The sequence below is a fragment of the Rousettus aegyptiacus genome, unplaced genomic scaffold (assembly GCF_014176215.1).
Source record: "Rousettus aegyptiacus isolate mRouAeg1 unplaced genomic scaffold, mRouAeg1.p scaffold_m13_p_6, whole genome shotgun sequence".
Lineage (NCBI taxonomy): Eukaryota > Metazoa > Chordata > Mammalia > Chiroptera > Pteropodidae > Rousettus > Rousettus aegyptiacus.
Window position 1 is genome coordinate 17,467,494 of NW_023416309.1, and position 20,867 is coordinate 17,488,360.

General features: G+C 36.5%; 2 protein-coding genes across 8 annotated transcripts in view; both read left to right on the forward strand.

Annotated features, from left to right (window-relative positions):
* The window catches only part of SLC25A16 (solute carrier family 25 member 16), a 41,888-nt gene extending 24,279 nt beyond the window's left edge, over positions 1–17,609 (forward strand). For 5 of the 6 annotated variants that reach the window (XM_016127335.2, XM_036223149.1, XM_036223152.1 and 2 more), the window contains 2 exons: positions 2,290–2,358; positions 9,213–12,618. In XM_016127335.2, the coding sequence (XP_015982821.2) occupies positions 2,290–2,358; positions 9,213–9,369 (226 nt within the window). In that variant the 3' untranslated portion in view covers positions 9,370–12,618. Of the gene's footprint in view, positions 1–2,289; positions 2,359–9,212; positions 12,619–17,519 lie in introns of those variants that run through there. The other variant, XM_016127336.2, reaches the window with a different exon arrangement.
* The window catches only part of DNA2 (DNA replication helicase/nuclease 2), a 32,287-nt gene continuing 28,946 nt past the window's right edge, over positions 17,527–20,867 (forward strand). The window contains exons 1-3 of one of the 2 annotated variants that reach the window (XM_016127332.2): positions 17,527–17,814; positions 19,204–19,377; positions 20,246–20,429. In XM_016127332.2, the coding sequence (XP_015982818.2) occupies positions 17,639–17,814; positions 19,204–19,377; positions 20,246–20,429 (534 nt within the window). In that variant the 5' untranslated portion in view covers positions 17,527–17,638. Of the gene's footprint in view, positions 17,815–19,203; positions 19,378–20,245; positions 20,430–20,867 lie in introns of those variants that run through there. The other variant, XM_016127334.2, reaches the window with a different exon arrangement.

The window sequence follows — 20,867 nt, forward strand, 5'->3', positions numbered from 1 at the left end:
AGACCAAGAAAGATTGAGTAGATGAAATGAAAAGAAGTGGAATATTAAAAAGCAGGAACTTTTCAGAAGTAGAATGAAGAAAAACTTTCTGTGACTGAAGTATCCTGTAAAACAGGAAGACAACAGGAAATAGTACTGTCATAGACTCAAAAGAGTATCTAGTGGAAAAAGAAAAGTCAAAGTAAGATAAGTAATGAAAAGTAAGGTGTTCATTGGATTTTACATTTAAGGATTACCTTTGTGAAAGCAGATTCAGTGCACTTGTGTGTGGAAGCAGACTATGCTAGATTTAAGTTAACAAAGAGAATATGTGTGTGGTTTACTTCTGGGAACCTTGTTCATTTGCAGAAACACAAGCGCCTCTAGCTATTTTGATTCTCTTCTTGATTTTACTGCCCCCTTTTCTTTATTATTCATTTCCCACTTAGATCCTTCAAATGTGTCTATTCCTTCCCACTTCTCTTCTTAAACTATACTCTATACCCGTTGACTCTTAACAGATCCAATGGCTCCTTCTCAGATCTTTTACCCTCCTAACAGTTGTTCCAGTTCCTTGGTTTTTGTAACAGTGCCTTCTCTTGGCGATCATGCTCCCTGACCTTCGGAACTTTTCAGGTACTTTGCTGATTCATGTCCTCCTCTTCCTACCTATCTATGCCAGTTTTTTAAGGCCCAGACAGACTTTAGTCCTCTGTTTTTCCCTTAAATTTCTAGAATAGCTCCTCTATCTTTATGGTTTCAATGGCCACCTCTGTACAGATAACCATTTCTATTTAAATCTGCATTATTGACTCACCAGTACCTTTCTAGCAAGCTCTTGGCTGTTACTACTTGGACTTCTGCTGTCAGTGCAAACTCCATAATTCAGATTTGGCTTTCTTGTCTTCTTTGTCGTGACATCTTCAGCTCCCAACTTTCCTATTTGCCACTGATAATCATTAATCTTCTACTCCTGTGAAATCATTTTTCACATTTTATATATCCAAATAGTTACTGAGTCTTACCACTTTTTACTTAGGGACATTGCCTGCAATGCTGTTTTCTTTCTTCCTAATTGTTATTCCCCTAGATCTGATCCTTGTACCTTGTTTTCTTATATTCTCTCCTTTCTACTAATCAACTCCTTCTACCCACATACATCTGTTCCTGCTTGGAAGCTGACTCCTCCAGGTTGATATTTTGGTCCCTTTATCCCCATAAAGTTTTTTCATCTCTCCGCCCTCCATTAAAAAATAATTATTGGAGATGCTGTTGAGGTATGTAGGGCGCTTCAACTATTGGTAATGTTATTTCATGAGCTATTTAGTTGGTACATGGGTTTTTTAAAAAATTATAATTATTTCATAGTAAATTTAAATGTATATAATTATTTATGTCATATATCACTTATGTATATATTGGAGAGCTTTAAATAGGAAAGTAGAAAGCAGCTTTGTGACACTGAAGAATGTCTCTAAGACTGAATTTTCTTCTCTTATGTTGGGATAACAGTACCTACTTCAAGCAATTGTAAAGATGGAATGAGATAATGTGCATAAATTGTTTAGCACAAGACCTAATATAAGTGGTCAAAATATTAGCAAAATTATTAGCAAAATAAAAATAATGTTCAAAAATCACCTGGCATCCTACTCCTAAAAGAGATTACTTTTGTGTATTTCATTTCAGGCAATTTTAACATAGAATTTTTTCTGCTCTCTAAATGCAGTTATTTATATTGTTCATTTTAGCTCTTAAGGAAATTTTTTTTGTTGGTCCGTTGTATAGAGGGGAACTTGGTGAATACTCTTAGGGTAGCGGTTCTGAACTGCAGGTGATTTTGCCTCCAGTGGACACTTATTAATATCTGGAGACATTTTTGATTGTCATAACTGAGAGTGTGTTCCTGGCATCTAGTGGCATATGCCAGGGATACGCCTAAACATCCTACAATGCTCAGGACAGCTCTCTACAGCTATGAGTTATCCAACCCAAAATGTCAATAGTACCAAATGTGAGAAATCTGGTTTCAGGAAGTGCCATTTAATTTGGCCTTGAATAAGGAATAGAACTTGATTTTGTGGTGATTGGAGGGAAGAATCATCTAACCTGAGGGAACCACAGAAGCAAAGGTCTAGAAACTTCTATTGTTATTTAATTTTATTCATGTGCTTATATCCTGACTCCCAGATTAGACAAAACAATAAGGAACACATTAATTCCTAGCATATCTAGGGCTTCGTATGTAATAATTGTTGAGTAGAAAACTAAAAATCATTTTAAAGTCCTTCTGCCTTTTTCTTCTTTTAGCTACCCATTTGATGTAACTCGTCGGAGAATGCAATTAGGAGCTGTTCTTCCAGAATTTGAAAAGTGCCTGTAAGTTCTCTATTTGTCATCATTCATTTTCTTTAGGAAATGTAATGTTTAAAGTAAGTAGGGAGATGGGACTGTTTAAAGGATGGATGAGCAGTTGTCCTTTAAGCTTTCCTTTCACCAGTAGTCTAGATCCTCCATTTTATCTCCCATAGTTTAATTTGATAACTTTGTAAGGTTTTAAACAGGTCCTAATCCTCCCATTAAAGATTGCACTTTAGAGCCACGTATGTAATTTAAAATTATCTGGTAGACAGTCACATTAAAAAATGTATAAAAAGAAACAGATGAAATTTTTTTCCTGGCTTTATTGAAACATAATAGACAATTGGTTGCTCATATTTACATTGTACAATTCAATGAATTTTTTTCAATTATAGATGACATACAATAATACATTAGTTTCAGTTGTACAGCATAGTGATTAGAGATCTATATAACTCATAAGTAATCATCCCAATAAATCTAGTACCCCTTTTCCCCCTTACATATTTATTACAACATCGTTACCTATTTTCCTTATGCTACATTTTATATCTCCATGTCTAATTCGTAACTATCCATCTTACTTCTTATTCTTATTCCCTTTGCCCTTTTTGCCATTCCCCCAAACCCCCATCTATATCTCTGAGTTTATTTCTATTTGTGTTGTTTAGTTTGTTCTTTAGATTCCACATATACATGAAATCATATGATATTTTCTTTCTCTATTTGACTTATTTCATTCAGCACAATACCCTCTAGGTCCATCAAGATAACATCTTTTTCCATCCCCTTCCTTTTAGTCTGTGTATGTCTTTTAATTTGAAGTGAGTCTCTTGTAGGCAGCATATTAGGGGTCTTGTTTCCTTATCCATTCAGCCACTCTGTCTTTTGGTTGGAGCACTGAATTCTTTTCCATTTGAAGTACTTGTTCATAGGAATGTAGTTATTACCATTCTTTATTCATGTTTTTGATACATGTTTTTTCTTTTTAAAGAAGTCCCTACACCATTTTCTGTAATACTGGCTTGATGTTGATGAATTCCTTCAGCTGATTTTTGTCTGGGAAGCTCTTTATTGGTCCTTCAACTCTAAATGATAGCTTTGCTGCATAAAGTATTCTTGGTTGTAGATTTTGGGTCTTTATCACATTGACTATTTTGTTCCAAGCCCTTCTGTCCTGCAAAGCTTCTTTTGAGAAATCAGCTGCCAGCCTTATGGGTGCTCCCTTGTAGGTAACTAGCAGCTTTTGTCTTCCTGCTTTTAATATTCTCCCTTTGTATTTAACCTTTGGCATTTTAATTATGTGTCTTGGTGTGGTCCTCTTTGGGTTCATCTTTTTTGGGACTTTCTGAGATTCCTGGGGTTGTATATCTATTTCTTTCACCAGGTTAGGGAAGTTTTCCATCATTATTTCTTCAAATAGCTCTTCAACTTCTTGTTTTCCTTCAGGTACCCCTATGACAAGGATATTTTTACATTTGCCTGTGTCCATAGGCTCCTTAAAGTGTTGTTATAGTCTTGACTTCTATTTTTCTTGCTGTTCTGATTGAGTGTCCTCTAAATCGGTGGTTTGATCCTCTTCTTTATCCACTCTGTTGATTCTCTCTAATATATTCTTTATTTAATATACTCTTTATCTTCATTTCTGACTGGTTCCTTTTTATAATTTCCATTTCCAATTTTATGTTTTTTATCTCTTTGTTAAAGTTCTCACCGAGTTCATCTACTCTTCCTTTAAATTGATTGAGGACCTTTATAACCAGTGTTTTGAACTTTGCATCTGTTAAATTGCTTGACTCCATTATTTCTGGATCTCTATTCTGTTCTCTCATATGGTTTCTGCTTCTTTATCTTTCCATTTTGGCTGCCTTTGTGTGTCTGTTTCTATGTACTAAGCAAAGCTTCTAAGTCTCCTGGTCTTATTAGTGTGGATTTATGTAGTAGGTGTCCAGTGGCACCTACTGAGAGAGGTTCAGCTGCAGCTGCACATCAAGTTTAGCCCCAGCCTGTGCCCCTCTGGGGGCTACCTGTTAAGATTCAGCAAGCAATCTAAAGATGCTGTGCTTATAGCTATCTCAAGAGGCCATGCCAGAAACTAAGGTCAGCTGTCACCAGTGTGAGTCTTGGAGTTGGCTCAGCAAAGACTACCAGACTTACTGAGGACACAACTGAATGTGGCTTGAGTTGCCCCACAAGTTGAGGGAGGTGGAGTTTCAGAGACTCCGCTGAGCAAGTTACCTCTGTTATCCAGTTTGATGACATCTCGGCTATGGTGGTGCTGCCTCTCTACACTGGGAAGGGGGAGGGTTCAATGGAGGAACAATGGATACCACCAGCGCGTCTCTCAGGAGAGAGCCTTGCCTCTGGCCCTCCCTCTGACAACTCAGTGTCCCCCTAGAAGGTCCTGGTGCCCTATGAGAAGCTGACCCCGGTGCTGGTGCTCAGAGTGAGGTCCATCACTGCAAAGGTCCAGTCACAGACTTGGCCCCTTTAAGAGGTGTCTGCAGGTCCTTGAAAAAAAAATGGCATAGATGATAGAGGCTCTGTTCATCCCTCTGGTGACCAAATCAAAGTTGTGACAGAAACAAGGAGCAGTAGCAAGGAAAAATCGCCTGGGATGAACAAGCCATACAACTAGGGAGAAATCCAATAAATCACACTGCAACAGCAGAAGGTAGGGCAGGGCGAATGCACGGGACTGTCCGGTCCTATGCAGCTGAGTGGGATGGAGGCTGCAGCTGCAGCAGCAGCAGCAATAGATGCCTCTTAAAGGGGCAGTGTCGGCGAGTGGATTTTCGCAGTGACAGACCTGCTTACTCTGAGCACACTGCTGATTTAGTTGCACATAGAGGCACCAGGGACTTACAAGTAGACATTGTGAGAGTGAGGGCCTAGGCAAGACTTGTTTGGCACAGAAGTGCTGGCGGCATCCATCATTCCCTATTGAGCCCTCCCCCTTCCCAGTGCACTGGACACAGCACCGCCATAGCCGTGAAGTCATCAAACTGAATAACAGAGGTCGCTCCATCCAGAGGATTCCCTGAAACCCCACCTCCCCCAACTCACGGCCCCACCCAAGCCACATCCAGGTGTATCCTTGGCGAGTCAGGCGCTCCTTGCTGAGACACTGGAAGAGCCAGCTGGCCTCAGTGTGGCCTTTTGAGGCAACTTAAGCACAACATCTGTGGATTGCTTGCTGAATCTCAGCAGGTGGCCCCAGTAGGGCAGAGGCTTGGGCTAAATTGGCCTGCAGCCGCATCCCTCTCAGGACTGTGCCACTGGACACCTACTTCACAAATTCACACTAGTAAGACCAGGGGACTTAGAAGCTTTGCTTAGTACATAGAAACAGACACCCAAAGGGAACCAAAATGGGAAGACAAAGAAGCAGAAACCATATGAGAGAATAGAACAGAGATCCAGGAATAATGGAGTCAAGCAATCTAACAGATGCAGAGTTCAAAACACTGGTTATAAAGATGCTCAATGAACTTTTGTAGAGAACTCCAACAAAGAGCTAAAAAAAAAAAAAAACAACATAAAAATGGAAATAGAAATTATAAAAGGGAACCAGTCTGAAATGGAGAACATGTTATCTGAGATTAGAAGTATATTAAATGGGATAAACAAAGCAAATAAAGAAGAGGATCAAATGCCTTATTTTTAGAGGACAGGAAAGCCAATCAGGACACTCAATCAGAATGGCAAGAAAAAAGATGCCAAGACTATAAAAATAATTTAAAGAGGATATGGGATACTATTAAGGCTCCAAATGTTTGTCTGATCAGTGTAACAAAAGAAAATCAAGATGTTGAACAGCTGAAGAAATAATGATGGAAAACTTCCCTAACTTGGTGAAGGAAATGGACATAAAACCCCAGGAAGGTTAGAGAATTCCAAAAATCAGGGATCCAAAGAGGCCCACACCAAGACACATCACAATGAAAATGCCAAAGGTTAAATACAAAGAGAGAGTCTTAAAAGCAGCAAGAGAAAAACAAATGATTACTTATAAGGGAACACCCATAAGGCTGGCAGCTGATTTCTCAAAAGAAACTATGCAGGACAGAGGGCTTGGCACAAAATATTCGACAGGATGAGGATCCAGGATCTACAACCAAGAATACTTTATGCAGCACAGCTATCATTTAGAGTTGAAGGACAAATAAAGAGCTTCCCAGACAAAAAATAAGCTGAAGGAATTTATCATCACCAAGCCAGTAGTAATTACATGAGATATTGGAAGGACTTCTTTAAGAAGAAAAAATGTCAAAAACAGGAATAGAGAATGGTAATAACTACATTCCTATCAATAAATACCTTAAATAGAAAAGAATTTAAATGCTCCAACCAAAAGATAAAGTAGCTGAAAGGATAAGAAAACAAGACCCCTACATATGAAAAGGAAAGGGATAGGTAAAGATAATGCTTTGATGGACCTAGAAGATATTTAAGTCAGACAGAGAAAGATAAATAATATATTATTTCACTTATATGTGGAATCTAAGGAATAAAAAGAACAAACTAATCAAAAACAGACTCACAAATGTAGTGGACAATTTGGTGATAGAGGAGGGGAGTTTTGGAGGCCTGGGAAAATTGGATGAAGGGTTAAAAAAGTATAAATTAGTAGCCGATGGATGGTCAGGGGGATGAGGAGCATGGTATAGGGAATGCAGTTAGCATTAATACGTTGGCTAGGTGGAGGGTCAGGGGAGGTAGGGAGCAATTGGGATCATTTTACAAACTATATAGAAGTCTAACCAATGTACTATATACTTGAAACTAATTAAAAATTTTTTTAAAAAGGTGGGGGGAGATTTTGGGCAGAGGGATTTCAGAGGCAAAGCGATTCCAGCTGATGCACAAGTGTTTGAGCATCACAAGTAGAGCTGTCTGCTGACGGCTGGCCCACAGTGCAGCTGTGCAGACAGCAGAGACCGGAGGCACTCTACCTTCCACTGAGTCCTTTGCTAAAAGGACCGAAAATCAGTGTCCTTGAGGCAACGCAGCGCTGTGCGCTGCCTGACCCCCAGGTGGAGAGAGACGTGGAGAGGGTCATGTACCCAGCGGGGTAGATGGCCAGCTGGGTAGGCAGCCTGCGTGTAGACAAGGCTGCAGGGAGACCAGGGGAGCAACCAGTGGGGTTTCTGAGATGAGGACAAGGTATGCAGCATTGATGGCAGAGGAAGGGATGCTCTGTGTGGGCAGGGTGGATGGGCCAGGGTGGGTTTTGACCTTGCCCCTAAGACCAACCCAAGTCTTGATCCCAGTTTTCTTAAAAAACTTTAAAGTTGCTCTGTTTTAAAATGAATAACTCAGGGGTAGCTCCATAGTATAGCTGTTAGCACGTCTGCTTTACACGCAAAAGGTCCTGGGTTTGCACCCCAGGTGTAGCCATGGACCATTCCCCGGGTGCATCAGGCCCCCAAAGTGTGTTGGTACACCAGGCCCCAGGGGCACGCCCTGAGCATGTGGGAAGAGACACCCGCCTTCAGAGATCCAGTTCTTAAGGGGTGACAGCAACATCTGTAGGTCAGGGGTGGAAGTGTGGGAGGGAATTAAGGAGAAGGGGAAAAAAGTGAATAAAACATGAACCAAAGTGAAAATGTTAAAAGCAAACAAACAAACAAACAAAAAGCATCTGCACACTGCAAATGCTGGCTGCCGTGGTGGTAGCCCCTGTCCCACTTAGCTATCGGACCAGGCAGCCTCACCTCTCTGTCCCCTCCCACTTTCTTACTTTGCAGGGTGATTTCTTATTTCTATCCCTAGTTGTAGGGCTTCTGTTATCTAGATCCCAAGTAACTTTGCTTGCTGTTTGCTTCATGTTTCTGTCATAGCTTTAATTTGGTCGCAAGAGGGACAAAGCCTCTATCATCTATGCTATTTTCAACAATTCATTGAAACAGATGAAATTTTTTAAAAATATTTTTTGTTACTTTAATATATCTAAAATATATCACTTCAACATTTCTGTATTTTACATCCTTTTTTATACTAACCATTTGAAATCCAGGGTGTATTTTACATTCACAGCACATCTCATCGTGGCTTTCCCACCTTTCAAGTGCTCAGGAGCTACCTATGGCTGTGGCTACCATTATTGCACAGCACAGCTCTAGAATTTTTTATAATCTATCTATAGAGATTTAGAATCATTCTGTTTGACTGGCAATGTGTTGTCTCTCAGGGAAAGAGCAGAATGTTTTTTTAAGACCTTGAATTACCTTTCACTCAAAAGATTTTTTGAAGATTTCAGTCCAGATTGTCTATTGAAAGGGAAAGGCAAAGTCCAAAATGTTGATTTGAAAGGAAAGAAGACACCATTTGAAACATAGTCTTTATTGCTGAAATCTGAAAGATAGTCCTTCAAGCTTTAATTCCATAACCATCTGCTAGTTATAGTATAGAACTTAAGCTGAAATGAAAGCTTAAAGGGAAACTGGTCATACTTTAAACAGATAACATCAGTATTTCAGATATTATTATGAAATAGTGTTGACAATAAATGTCACATAGTACAAACAAAACACATTGTATTAATGAGCCCTGCAATTATATGCATAGTGCTTGTAGTAGTTTGTAATGAATTTCTGTTTCAGTGTGAATTTTTAGCCTATTTTATATTTTAGCACTTCCTTTCCCAAAGCTATTTAAGATGGCATTTTATCTTTTTAAAATGCTATTATGACTGGGGGTTGGGAGGCGCGGTGAGGGGGGAATTTAAATCATTTCTTCAAATACATACATACATACATACATACATACATAATACATACTACATATATACATACATACAGCTATTATGGATCCTGAAATTGTCTTTTCATGAGAGGGCATAAAGGTGTCATTCAACCATTGTCTTTCAGTACCATGCGGGAGACTATGAAGTATGTCTATGGACAACATGGAATTCGAAAAGGATTATATCGTGGTTTATCTCTGAATTACATTCGCTGCATTCCCTCTCAAGCAGTGGCTTTTACAACATATGAACTTATGAAGCAGTTTTTTCACCTCAACTAAGAAAAAAATTGTGATTTCCATAATGAACTCTCAGAGGGAAAAATAAAATGTTATTTTAATTTTTAGGAGAACATTACTTGAAGGAGGATATTTACCCTGTCACAGGAACTTGATTTTAGTACTTGATTTTTTTATTCATTGCAAATAAAAAGTGCTTACTGTACTTTTTGATGCCAAAAGTTATACCGTAGTACACTTTAAAAAATTCCTAAACTGATGCTGGCTAATCAGTTAGGTTATTTGAAACCTTTTAAAAGTGTTATTTGGAAATAGAACTAACTCAAAATAGGATTCAAGAGGTTGCCATTAGCTTTATCATGCTGTTCCAAGTTTTTAATTGTAATCATGATTTCCAAAAACTCTAATATTGGTTATTATTATTATAATAAACAGGCTTGGTTATATTGCAGAAGAATGATGAGAACTGAATTTTTAAGTTATATAAACCATAGCTTAGAAGCCAGCATTGAAGTATTATTATTTTTCTTTTCATAATTCTGCTTTACTGTATAAAAGGACACTTTTTCTCTTCATTTTAATAAAAATAAATGTATTTTAAAAATCATGAGAGACTCAACAATAAATGAAGAATTTTCAAGTATTGCTCAAATGTTATTACCAAGTGTTGTGACTGTTTTAAATATTTTAAAAAGTCAATATATTTTCTAAAGGCAGCAATAATAAATATTGGATATCTTTGCTTTCAAAACAGATTAGCATTATAAATTCGTGTTGTTAAATGATTTGGTGTATACCAGAAAATTTATTTGAGTGGATGCTGAAGTATCCATTTGAGATATCCATTAAATAGTTGTGAATGTCAAAGGTTTTTTCTAAGGAATTATGTTATGATACATCAACCAGTTCTTCCATGTAAAATAATTTTAGTGCAATATAAACTTAAATAGAAATGTAAAACTGATTTGAATTGCTATCCTGTATAGTAAAATGGTTTCAAACAGTAGAATTCCATTTATTGTGTTTAGAGTACCTTTTATGTTTTATTTTAAGCATGATGGAAAGGGAAGGGGAACAATTATAGTTTTGTCCTCAGAAATAGTGGTTTCTAGAATTGATGTATGTAGTTTTTAAGACATTAGAAAGCTAAGGTGAAAGTGTTATTTTTGCTTCAATATTTTATTTTGCATAAAAGATTTCTTGTCATACCTTGGTAAAAATTAGGTGAACTAGTTTCATTTTCAAAGTCTTTATTTTAAAATAAATACGTATCTTTGTATGGTTTATAAATGTACCTGCAGCTAGAAATACATGTGTTCCTAAAACTATTTTGGATATTTTCGTTTCTGGGTTATACTGTAGGTAAATATTGTTATCTAGTCTCAAAATTATTTAAATGTATAAAATAAGTATCTCAGTTATATTATCAATAAAAAGGACTGTGAATATTTTTTTAAATATAACTTTACATTCTGTGTGTTTTATAGAATACACAGGGTATTAAAAATAAATTTTATTCATATTTTGACAATATTGCTTTTTTAACTATTTACATTATTGAAGCACAAATGTTAAACATAAGCAGTCAGAATGGAAGAATATTTAAAATAATGACTGTATTTATATCCGATTTATTTCAGATTGATAACCCAAGTGCATCTTGCCAGATTATTTTCTCTTTGAAGATTGACTATTTCTGTTTTGTTCTCCATTATTATTCTTTTCCTGCCTTTAGGTTGTTATACCCCTCTGATCTATAGAATGGGACAGTAGTCTGGCCTAGGGATTGATAAGTGATGTACCACTCCTAGCTTTCAATAGTTACCTCTATGGAGGTGGAAAGGTTAATGGATATGTGTAATAATTTTCTTACCCCATTCTTCCCAAGGGTACTCAACATTTATTTACTCAGCACTCATTATGTGCCAGGCATTATATCAGCATTATGGAGGCTTACATTGGGAGGTCTGTTAGCTGTACTTAAAATCTGATTTGGATACTCAGTAATATCTAACATAGGGGATTTTTCTAATAGAGTATGTACCACACTTTATGGTATTTGCTTGTTTACCTGTGTCCCCTCAGTTGGTTCTCTCAAGGATAAAGCCATGCCTTCACCCCTATAAGTAGCACAAGATTTGGCACGAAATTGGTACTCAGTGATGTTTACTGATGGGAAAAAGGAAGGATTAGTCCTTGTTTTTGGAGATCTTATGTTCTAGTAGGGAAAAATGAGGCACAAATAGCTCACGGAAAGAACAATTTAGAAAGAAAGTCATTTGGTTTGTTTCACAGAAATGAACCAAATTGTCGCTAATTTGATCCAGGAAGAATGGCAAATAATAAAACCTGCTACATGAGTAATACATTGCCTTGCAGAGTTGATATATGACATACTTGTATAGCAATGTACACTTTATACAGTTCCTCACATCCATTCTTTGGATACCAGACTGCATTAGGCACTAGAAATCAATGAGAATAAGTCATGTACTTTTCCTGAGGACTTAACTATATTCCATGCCTTGTTTTAAGCAGTTTTGATGCCTTAACTCTATCTCTACAACAATACTATAAGATAGGTACTATTTAATATTCCTTTAGTACAGATGGGAGGCCCAGGGTGATCAAGTAATTAGTCTAAGTTCACACAATAAAAGGTAGCAGTAGGATTCAAATTCAGCCAGTTCGAATCTATAGCCTACTCTACTAGCTATGATGCTGTACACAGTATTACACAGTATATAACACATGTCAATAAATTTGACAGTATTAACATGTCAAACATAAACCAATCAATCATATGATTACAGTTTATGGAAATGCTTATTAAAGGAGTAAATAGATTACATGATAGAAAATAATGTGGGATGTAAAGATCAGAGCTACTTTAGAATGGTTCAAAAAAAATTTTTTTTTGGTGTGTTGAATTTTAACCTGACATACAGAGGATAAAAACGAAATAGCCATGCAAAAAGTCTTGGGAGAAGAATGGCCCAGGTTAAGAGAAAAGCAGATACAAAATTCCTGAAATAGGAAAAAGCTTGGCTTGACATGGGAAATTTCAGAAGGCCAGTATGAATGAAACATTGTGAATGAAGGAGTGGCAACAAATGGCATTGGAGGAGTACACAAAAGCTAAATCGTTTAGGGATCTATAGGATATGGTAATGATTTTGGTTTTTATTCTAAATGAAATGGGAAATCTTTGAAGGTTTTCAGCAGAGGGGTAAAAATGTCTGATTTTATTTTTACAAGGATCACTCTGCTATGCCAACAATGGTTTTCATTAAAAAAAAAAAAAAAAAAAAAACAGACAATAGAAAAAAAAATAACCCGAAATTCATTCTTTAAAAAGATCAACAACATGATAAGTCCCTAGCTACACTAATAACTAAAAGGGAAAGAACATAAATTACCATTATCAAGAATGAAAAAGAGGACATCACTATGGATCCTATGGGCATTAAAAAGATAAGGGATTTCTAAATAGCTCTTTAACAAGGAAGTGACAACTTAGATGAAATGGACAAATGTCTTGAAAATCACAATCAGAGCTGACATAGATGAAACAAAGTCTGCACAACCAATTAAAGAAATTGAATTTATCAAGGATCATTTTGTAAAGAAAACTCCGGGCTCAGATGGTGACTTCTATTGAACATCGAAGGACGAATCTTATACAAACTTTTAGAAATTAGAAAACAGCGCTTCCCCACTCATTTTACAATGCCAGCATAACCTTGATACCCAAACCTAACAAAGTTGTCACACAAAAAAAAGTTGTAGACCAGTATCCTTCAAGAACAAAGATGGAAAAATCCTTAACGTATTAGCAAATCAAATCTTGCAATGTATAAAAAGTTTATCATGACCAAGTTGAATTTATCCTAGAAATGCCAACTTTAAGAATCAAAGTCAATAGTGTAATTTCTCATAATAATAAAGGAGATAAACCATGATCCTTCAATAGATGCAGAAAAAGCACTTGGCAAAATTCAACAGTGACTCATTATAAAAACTAATCACGTTGGAAGAGACCGTCCTCAAGCCTTGACAGATTATATTTTCCAATAAAATATCCCATTCACATGCTCTTCTCATGTATCATTGACATTCACCCCATGAAGAGGTAGAGACTGTTCCCTCCCCTTGAATCTGGCTAAATGGGCATCTGACTACAGTGAAAGTGATGTTTTGTGACCTCTGAAGTTATGTCATGATGTTGAAATGGCTTTCATCTGGTCTTTTTGAATCCAGTCACCATGCTGTGAGGAAACCAAGTGGCTCCTGTAGGGGAACTGATAGCCAGCATCAACTTGCCAGCCATTTGTGTAAGCTATCTTCAAAGCAGATCCTCCAGCTCTCAGCTGATGCTCTGTGGAACAGACACAAGCTTTCCCCCAATTGAAAATTCATAAGCTAAAAAAGGATTGTTGTTAGTTTAAGCCACTAAAATTTAGAGGTTTGCTTTTATTTTATATGTAGCGTTAGATAACCATAACAGGTATCTATAAAAAACATAGCATTATATTTAATGATGAAATAGCATCATATTTAATGGTGAAATATTGAACGCTTTCCCACTAAGATAGGGTAGAAGGCAAGGATGCCCAGTATCACAACTTCTATTTAACCAGTGAACTTAGGTAAGAAAATGAAATTAAAAGCATAAAGATCAGAAAGAAGTAAAATTGCCTCTATTTACAGATGATGTGATTATTTACATAGACAGTCTTAATGAATTTACAAAACTACTAGAAATTACAAGTGAATTTAGCAAGGTGTCAAGATATAAGGTAAATATAAAAATTATACTTTTTATGTACTAGCAGAAAGCAACTGGAAAATAATTTTAAATATAAAATACTTAAATTTAACAAAAATATGTAAGATCTCTACATTGACAATTACAAAATGTTGCTTGGAGATATTAGGCTTTTTTTTTGTAGAAATTTACAACCTAATTCTAAAATTTATGTAGAAATGCAAAAGACCTACCTTGAATATCCAAAGCAAACTTAAAAAAGAACAGTGACATCACTACCTGACTGTATGACATTATAAAGCTGTAGTAATTGTGACAGTGTGGTACTGGCATAAAGACTGACAAACATCAAAAGAAAATAACAGAATATCAGTCTGTCCAGAAATAGACAGATACTAATATGGTCATTAGATTTTTTAACAAAAGTGAAAAAGCAGTCCAATGGGGAAGGAAAGTCTTTTTAACAAATGCTACTGGAAAAATTGGATATACACATGGGCGCATGTGTGGAGGGCCTGGGACAACTCAATTTCTGCCTCATACTATACACAAAAAATAATTTGAGATGAATCATAGACTTAAATGGAAAAAATAAACCAATAAAGCTTCAAGAAGAAAATGTAGGAGCATATCTTCATTACTTAGGGAATAGAGAAGATTTCTTAGTCACAGAAAGCAAAAATCATAGAAGAAAAATGGATAAATTAGATTCATAAAGATGAAAACTTTTGCCTATCTAAAGATCTTGTTAAGAAGATGAATAGGCAAGCCACAGACTAGGAGAAAATACTTGTAAAACCTTCCTTACAAAGGTTTTATGTCCAGAATTATGTAGAAAATTTCTGTAACTCAATAATAAAATGATAATGCAATTTTTAAAAACGGGCAAAGGATTTGAACATTTTATAAAAGAAAGTGTAGAAATGACTGAGCATGTAGTAAAGTACTCAATAACATTAGTTGATGGAAAAACAAATTAAAACTAAAAAGACTGACAGCATCAAATGTTACCAAGGATGTACAGAAGCTAGAATGTCCGTACACTGTTGGTGGTAGTGTAAAATGTTACAACCACTTGGATAAAGGTCAGGCAGTTTTTTATAAACCTAATGTAAAACTCCCTATGGCTCAGAAATTTCACTCCAAGATTTTTACCCAAGAAAAATAAAAGCATATGTCCACAAAAAAACTTATAAAAGAATATTTGTAGCACTTTTATTCAAGATAGCAAAATTCTGTAAATAGTCCAGGTGTCCATCAATGGGACTGGACAAGTAGACTACCATTAAAAAGGAAAAAATTATTCACTCATGTAAGGATGAATCTCAAAAACATACTGAATGAAAGAAGCAAGATACAAAATAGTATGTACCATACAATTCCATTAGATAATTCTGGAATAGATAAACCTAATCTTTGGTGAAAAAAAATCAGATTGGTGGTTGCCTCTCTAGTAGGGATAGATGTGGGAATTGCCTGGGAAGGGGCATGAAATTTCCTGGAGTGATGATAACATTCTGTATTTTAGTAGAGGTTTGGGTTAAACACATTTGCCAAAATTCATCAAATGGCACACATAAGATTTGACAATTCCATGTCAAATTTAAAATTTACATGTAAATTCACAAAAAATTAAACTATCATAAATATTAAGCTCTAGCTAATGATATGCATACTAAATATTTAGAGGTGAAATGCACTGATACCTATTTTGAAATGCATTTAAAAAATCATGAATTCATGGATGGGTAGAGGAATGACTAGATAAATATAGATTTGATAAATTAAAGATAGCATAATGGTAATTTAATGGTAATTGTAAACTCTAAGTGATAGGTATATGGGTGTTTATTATATAATTCTTTTAGCTTTTCTGTACATTTGAAAATTTTCATGATAAAGTATTGGGGAAAAGGGTTGAATTAGGAAAAGGATTGAATTACAGGGAGACAAGAATGGAAAGTACATGTAGGCATCCACTGCAGTTTTACAGACATAATCATCAGGTGGTGACAGTGAAGATGAAAAGGTGTAGAGAGAGGATAGTTTTAGAGGCAGAAGCTATTGGTCTGCCTATGGATTGAATGTGAGTAATAATAGAAAGAAATTAAGGATAATATCTGTGTTTCTGGCCTTATTCCCTGGGTGGATAGTGCTATCATTGAGAAGAATAATATGTTTATGAGTGAAATAAAATGTTCCATTTTGGCCATGTTGTAATTGAGAACTTTCTTCTCCCCCTCCCCCCGCTCCCAATAATATTTCTAAGTATAGATGTCAAAAAGGCAGTTAGATTCTTGAATTCAGAGGAAAATAATTGCCTATAAAGTTAAACTTGAGGCAGGATAGAGACGGTATTTAAAGCTGTGGAAATGGGTGGAATAACCTAGAGATCTAATCGAAGGATAAATTTGTTGAGAGCTGAACTCCGAGGACTTTTAACATTTAGAGATTGAGCAGAAAATGAAGAGATAGTAAAGGAGCCTGAGAAGGCCTGTGAGGTTGGAGTAAAACCATTTGGGTGTGGTGTCACTGGTTCAAAATCTGTATTTACTGCATGCAAGGCTTTTCCAATTTTTTTTTCAAGAAGTTGCTCATAATTTTTATATGAATAAAAATGAATGTGGGACAGCTCTTGATAAAGACTAAGTTATGTGACAGGTTTATGAGTTGATCATTTTATTATATTTTACAGCTTTCTGTATATTTTAAATATTCTGTAGTATATTATTTTTGAAGGTGGTTACTATTCTATATATGTAAAATAAATTGCTTTTTAATTAAAAAAATTAAAAACAAAAGGAAGGTGAATAGGAGTTGAAATTGATAGCCTTAAAGAAATTCTTAAAAAAAATTTTGCTCCGGAGGGTGGTCAAGAAAGGAATGGGGTAAATTTCTTTAAGGTAACATCTTTTAAAAGTGGGAGATGTTGGGCCACATTATAAGCCTGGGAGCAATCCAATAGTGAGGAACAGGTTACTGATACAAGAGAATGGGGGAATAACTGAAGAAGCAATGACCTTGAGAATACTCCAGGCTTTAGCATTTTGAGTACAGAGGATTTGCCCATAGAAAGAGGATTGCTTTTTCAACTTGAAAAAAGTAGAAAGAGGTTTTAAGGCTGGTGCGGTGTGGATATTGGTAGTTTTATAGATTTACTCGTAGCATGATGAGAAAGTTCTTACCTGACAGCTTCTATTTTCTCAGAGTTTTCAAAAAAAAAAAAAAAAAGGAGGAAGGGAGGTGGTTTTTCAGAGGGCAAAATTCTAAAAGCTAACAAGGGAGGCCTGGATTTGAGCAACTGCAAATGCTTCTGATTCAAACTAAGAGCGTGCGCTGGGAATGGGTTGGCTTGTCTAGAGAGAAGGCAAGAGCATTTAGTCTCGGACTGATTGTGAAGACTCCCTGTTTCCCAAAACCCAAGGTAAAGGAGCAAAACCGCCTTCAGGACCTGGGGCGCCCAGCTGCAGTGATCCACGTGGAACAAGCACCACGCGGAGGAGCTGCCCGCGCAAGTCTCTTGGGACCACGGCTGATCGGCGCATGCGCACGGCGCCTCCCCGACCCGCGCTCCTCTCTGTTTGTAACGTTGCTCCGGGTGCCCCTCATTTTACCTGGTTACCGTTTGCGGTCTCTGCACCCGGGATGGAGCAGCTGGGTGATCTGGAGCTGCTCATGGAGAAGAGCTTCAGAGAGAATGTTGAGCCGCCGGCCGAGCAGTAAGCGAAGCGGGGCAGGGGAAGGTCTGGGAGCAAAGCGGGAGATTTGAAAGAAAGGAGCGGGAGAGGCCGCACCCACCCGGTTCAGGTTCCAGGGCGCCAGACGAGCGTTTGGAGCTGGGGTCTGCTTCGCAGGGTTCTTTTTGGGGGCCCCACTCGTACCAGAGCCTGGGGACTGTCCATTACCCAGCAATTCTTTCCCTTGATTTCACTTTCCCGAATTTGGAGAGTCCCAGCCACTTTAAATGTCTTCAAAAAAGGAAATTGCAACTGCGAGATGCTTTTCTCCTTGTTTAGTTGGAGAACTTATCCCAAGAAGAACGCTGCATCCTTATGTCGGTTTGAATGGTCGGGGGAACGACCCACAATCATGGTGTAGAATTATTTTCAATAGCCATAATTATTTTCAGTACTGGTGCTAATTATTGTTGACGGACCTTTGCATTTTGGGGTTTGATCAGCAATACCTTTGGGGAAATCTTTAAGGCGTCTCAGCTTACCTTGTGAAATCCATGACCTGAGGCTGCCTAAAGTAGGTGAATGAGGAGGTTACACAATATTAGAACCTAGGGTGGGTGACATAATTTTAGAGTAATGTGAAAGACACTTGGTGTTATAATTCGAGGGGTGATAACTTTTGACTCGGAGTCTTACCGCAATCAAACTGGAAAGATTTAAGAGGAACTTAATGTTTTCTAGAGAAGAGATTATTTTGCATAGTTTCAGGCGGCTAGGATCAATTGATAAAAGTATTGTGAAATTGAGTTACTCATTATGAAAGAAATTTCTGAGTTTCTTTATGAAGGAATGAGCTCATATGTTAAGTTTGCTTTGTCTACAATGCAGGGGGCTGGTTTATCCTGAGTGAGATTTCATGGAAGGATTACCTGCATTAGATTGGACTAGGTGATTTCTAGCTATGCTCTTAATTTAAAGATTAATATCATTCTGTAGCTTACAGTAGGACTTCAGTGAACCCCTATGCTATGTGTGCTTTTCTATAACAAACATCTCTTTTATTTACAAAGAGGATACTGTCCAAAACATTCCCTTTTATTTATTTTTGAGAAAGTGCACCAGTGGTAGGAATGTGCTGTTTCATGTTTTTCAATTTCTCTTTAATCCTCATAATCATGGAGATTAATGATTATAATTGGAAAAATTCATATCATAAGCATGTTTTAAATGGCATTGCTTCTGGGAAGTTTTTATAATAGTGTTCTATGTCCTTGCTCTCTTAATTTTTACCTGTTTTAGCTAACGTCATTGTGGTAAGCTTTCCAGAAAAAACAAATCTAAAAACTAGAAGGTTGGTTTTTAGGTAAAGGAGATTGGATAGCTTCTTATTTCATGCTTGTTTTACATTGGTTTTGTATGTGTATGTTTTAGGAAGGTGGAAGCTTCCTTTTCTAAAACAGTCCTAAGCCGAGGAGTGGATAACCGGTACCTGGTATTAGCCGTCAATGTTGTACAGAATGAAGAAGGAAACTGTGAAAAGCACCTAATCATCACTGCTTCCCAGTTGCTAGACTATAAAGAATTGTGCATCCTTAGGAATAACTGGTAATTTTTGTGTGACTTTTAGCACTGATCTGGAAGATTCTTAAGGGTACCGTCTTAAAACCCTAGGCTTGTGTGAATGTCACTATAATTTAATTATTAATAAAGGGAGTTTATTTCAGCCTGAATTAATTCTACATAAAGATTGTGCCTTTTACTCCAACATCTATCTTAATTCCCTTATTCCAAAACTTGCTTTTTATTGTCATTTGAAAATAAGTACAGAAGGGACTGTTTTCTGTTTCCCGGTACTTTTCTATTTTAAGATGGCAGCTTAAAACTCAGATTCTCTCTATGAGGAAAATTAATTACAGCATAAGAACATTCTTTGAACCTAGATTTCTCTACTCAAGTAAAGTGTGATATGTAAGGGGCAAAGCAGAGACAGAGAAAGTGGAGGTCTAAATTTGTCTAGGTTTTTTCTCTAGGTTTCAAGTTGGATGGTTTGAATTAGTTAAATATGATTTTATTCTTGCTACGTTGGGTTTGACTTCATGCCCCAAAAGTTATAGAAGCTTAGATATTCTGTAGTCTTAAGAATTAGAGAATTAATTATTAAAACGACATTCTCTATAGTTGACGCTTTATATTATACCATTAAAGATTAGATAGCTTTTTCAGTAGATGATGCTAAAGCAGTTTTCCTTTTTGAGATTTAAGGAAAAACCCATGAATATTCTCTGACGTGTTTCAAATGACTAGGAGTTGATTCAGAAGACTGCATCCTGGTATTTAATTTTTAAAAAAGATCCAGAAATTTAGAAATACATATTTCTTCAGATTAAATGTTTATTTTTTGAAGCCTCCTTACCAAATTTAAGTGTAGGAACCTAAACTGTGTATTGATACTTTGACTTTGCTTTGTTTTTAGGTGCTCTGTACCAGTAGAGCCAGGGGACATCATTCATTTGGAAGGAGATTGTATATCTCATACTTGGATAATAGATGAAGATTTTGGATATTTGATTCTGTATCCAGACATGCTGATTTCTGGCACAAGCATAGCCAGTAGTATTCGATGCATGAGAAGAGCTATCCTAAGTGAAACTTTCAGGGTGAATAATATTAACAGCTAGTGTCTATAGGGTTTTAGAGTTTACAGAGCAGTTTTACACTTTTATTTTACTTAATCCTTTCAACAGTCCTGTGAGGTAAATAGTATTAATCAGCTGCCTTTTGCAGATAAGGAAAATCAGGCTAAAAGACGTTCAGTGATTTGCCCAAAGTGATGTAGCCAGTAATTGGCAGTCCTAGGACTCCAAGCCAGGTGCCTGAATCCTTTGAATCTTGTTCAATGCTAATAAAATAATTAATTCTACTGATAAGGAAATTAATTAAGTGATAATTTTGTAATTTAATGCATTTAGACATTTCAAAACTTGGCTTCATGTGATTCTCAAATAAACAGTAAATGTCACAGTGCCTTTAAAATAATTATTATGGAAAATTTCAAATATAAATCACATAAATGATTATAATAACCCCCTATGTAC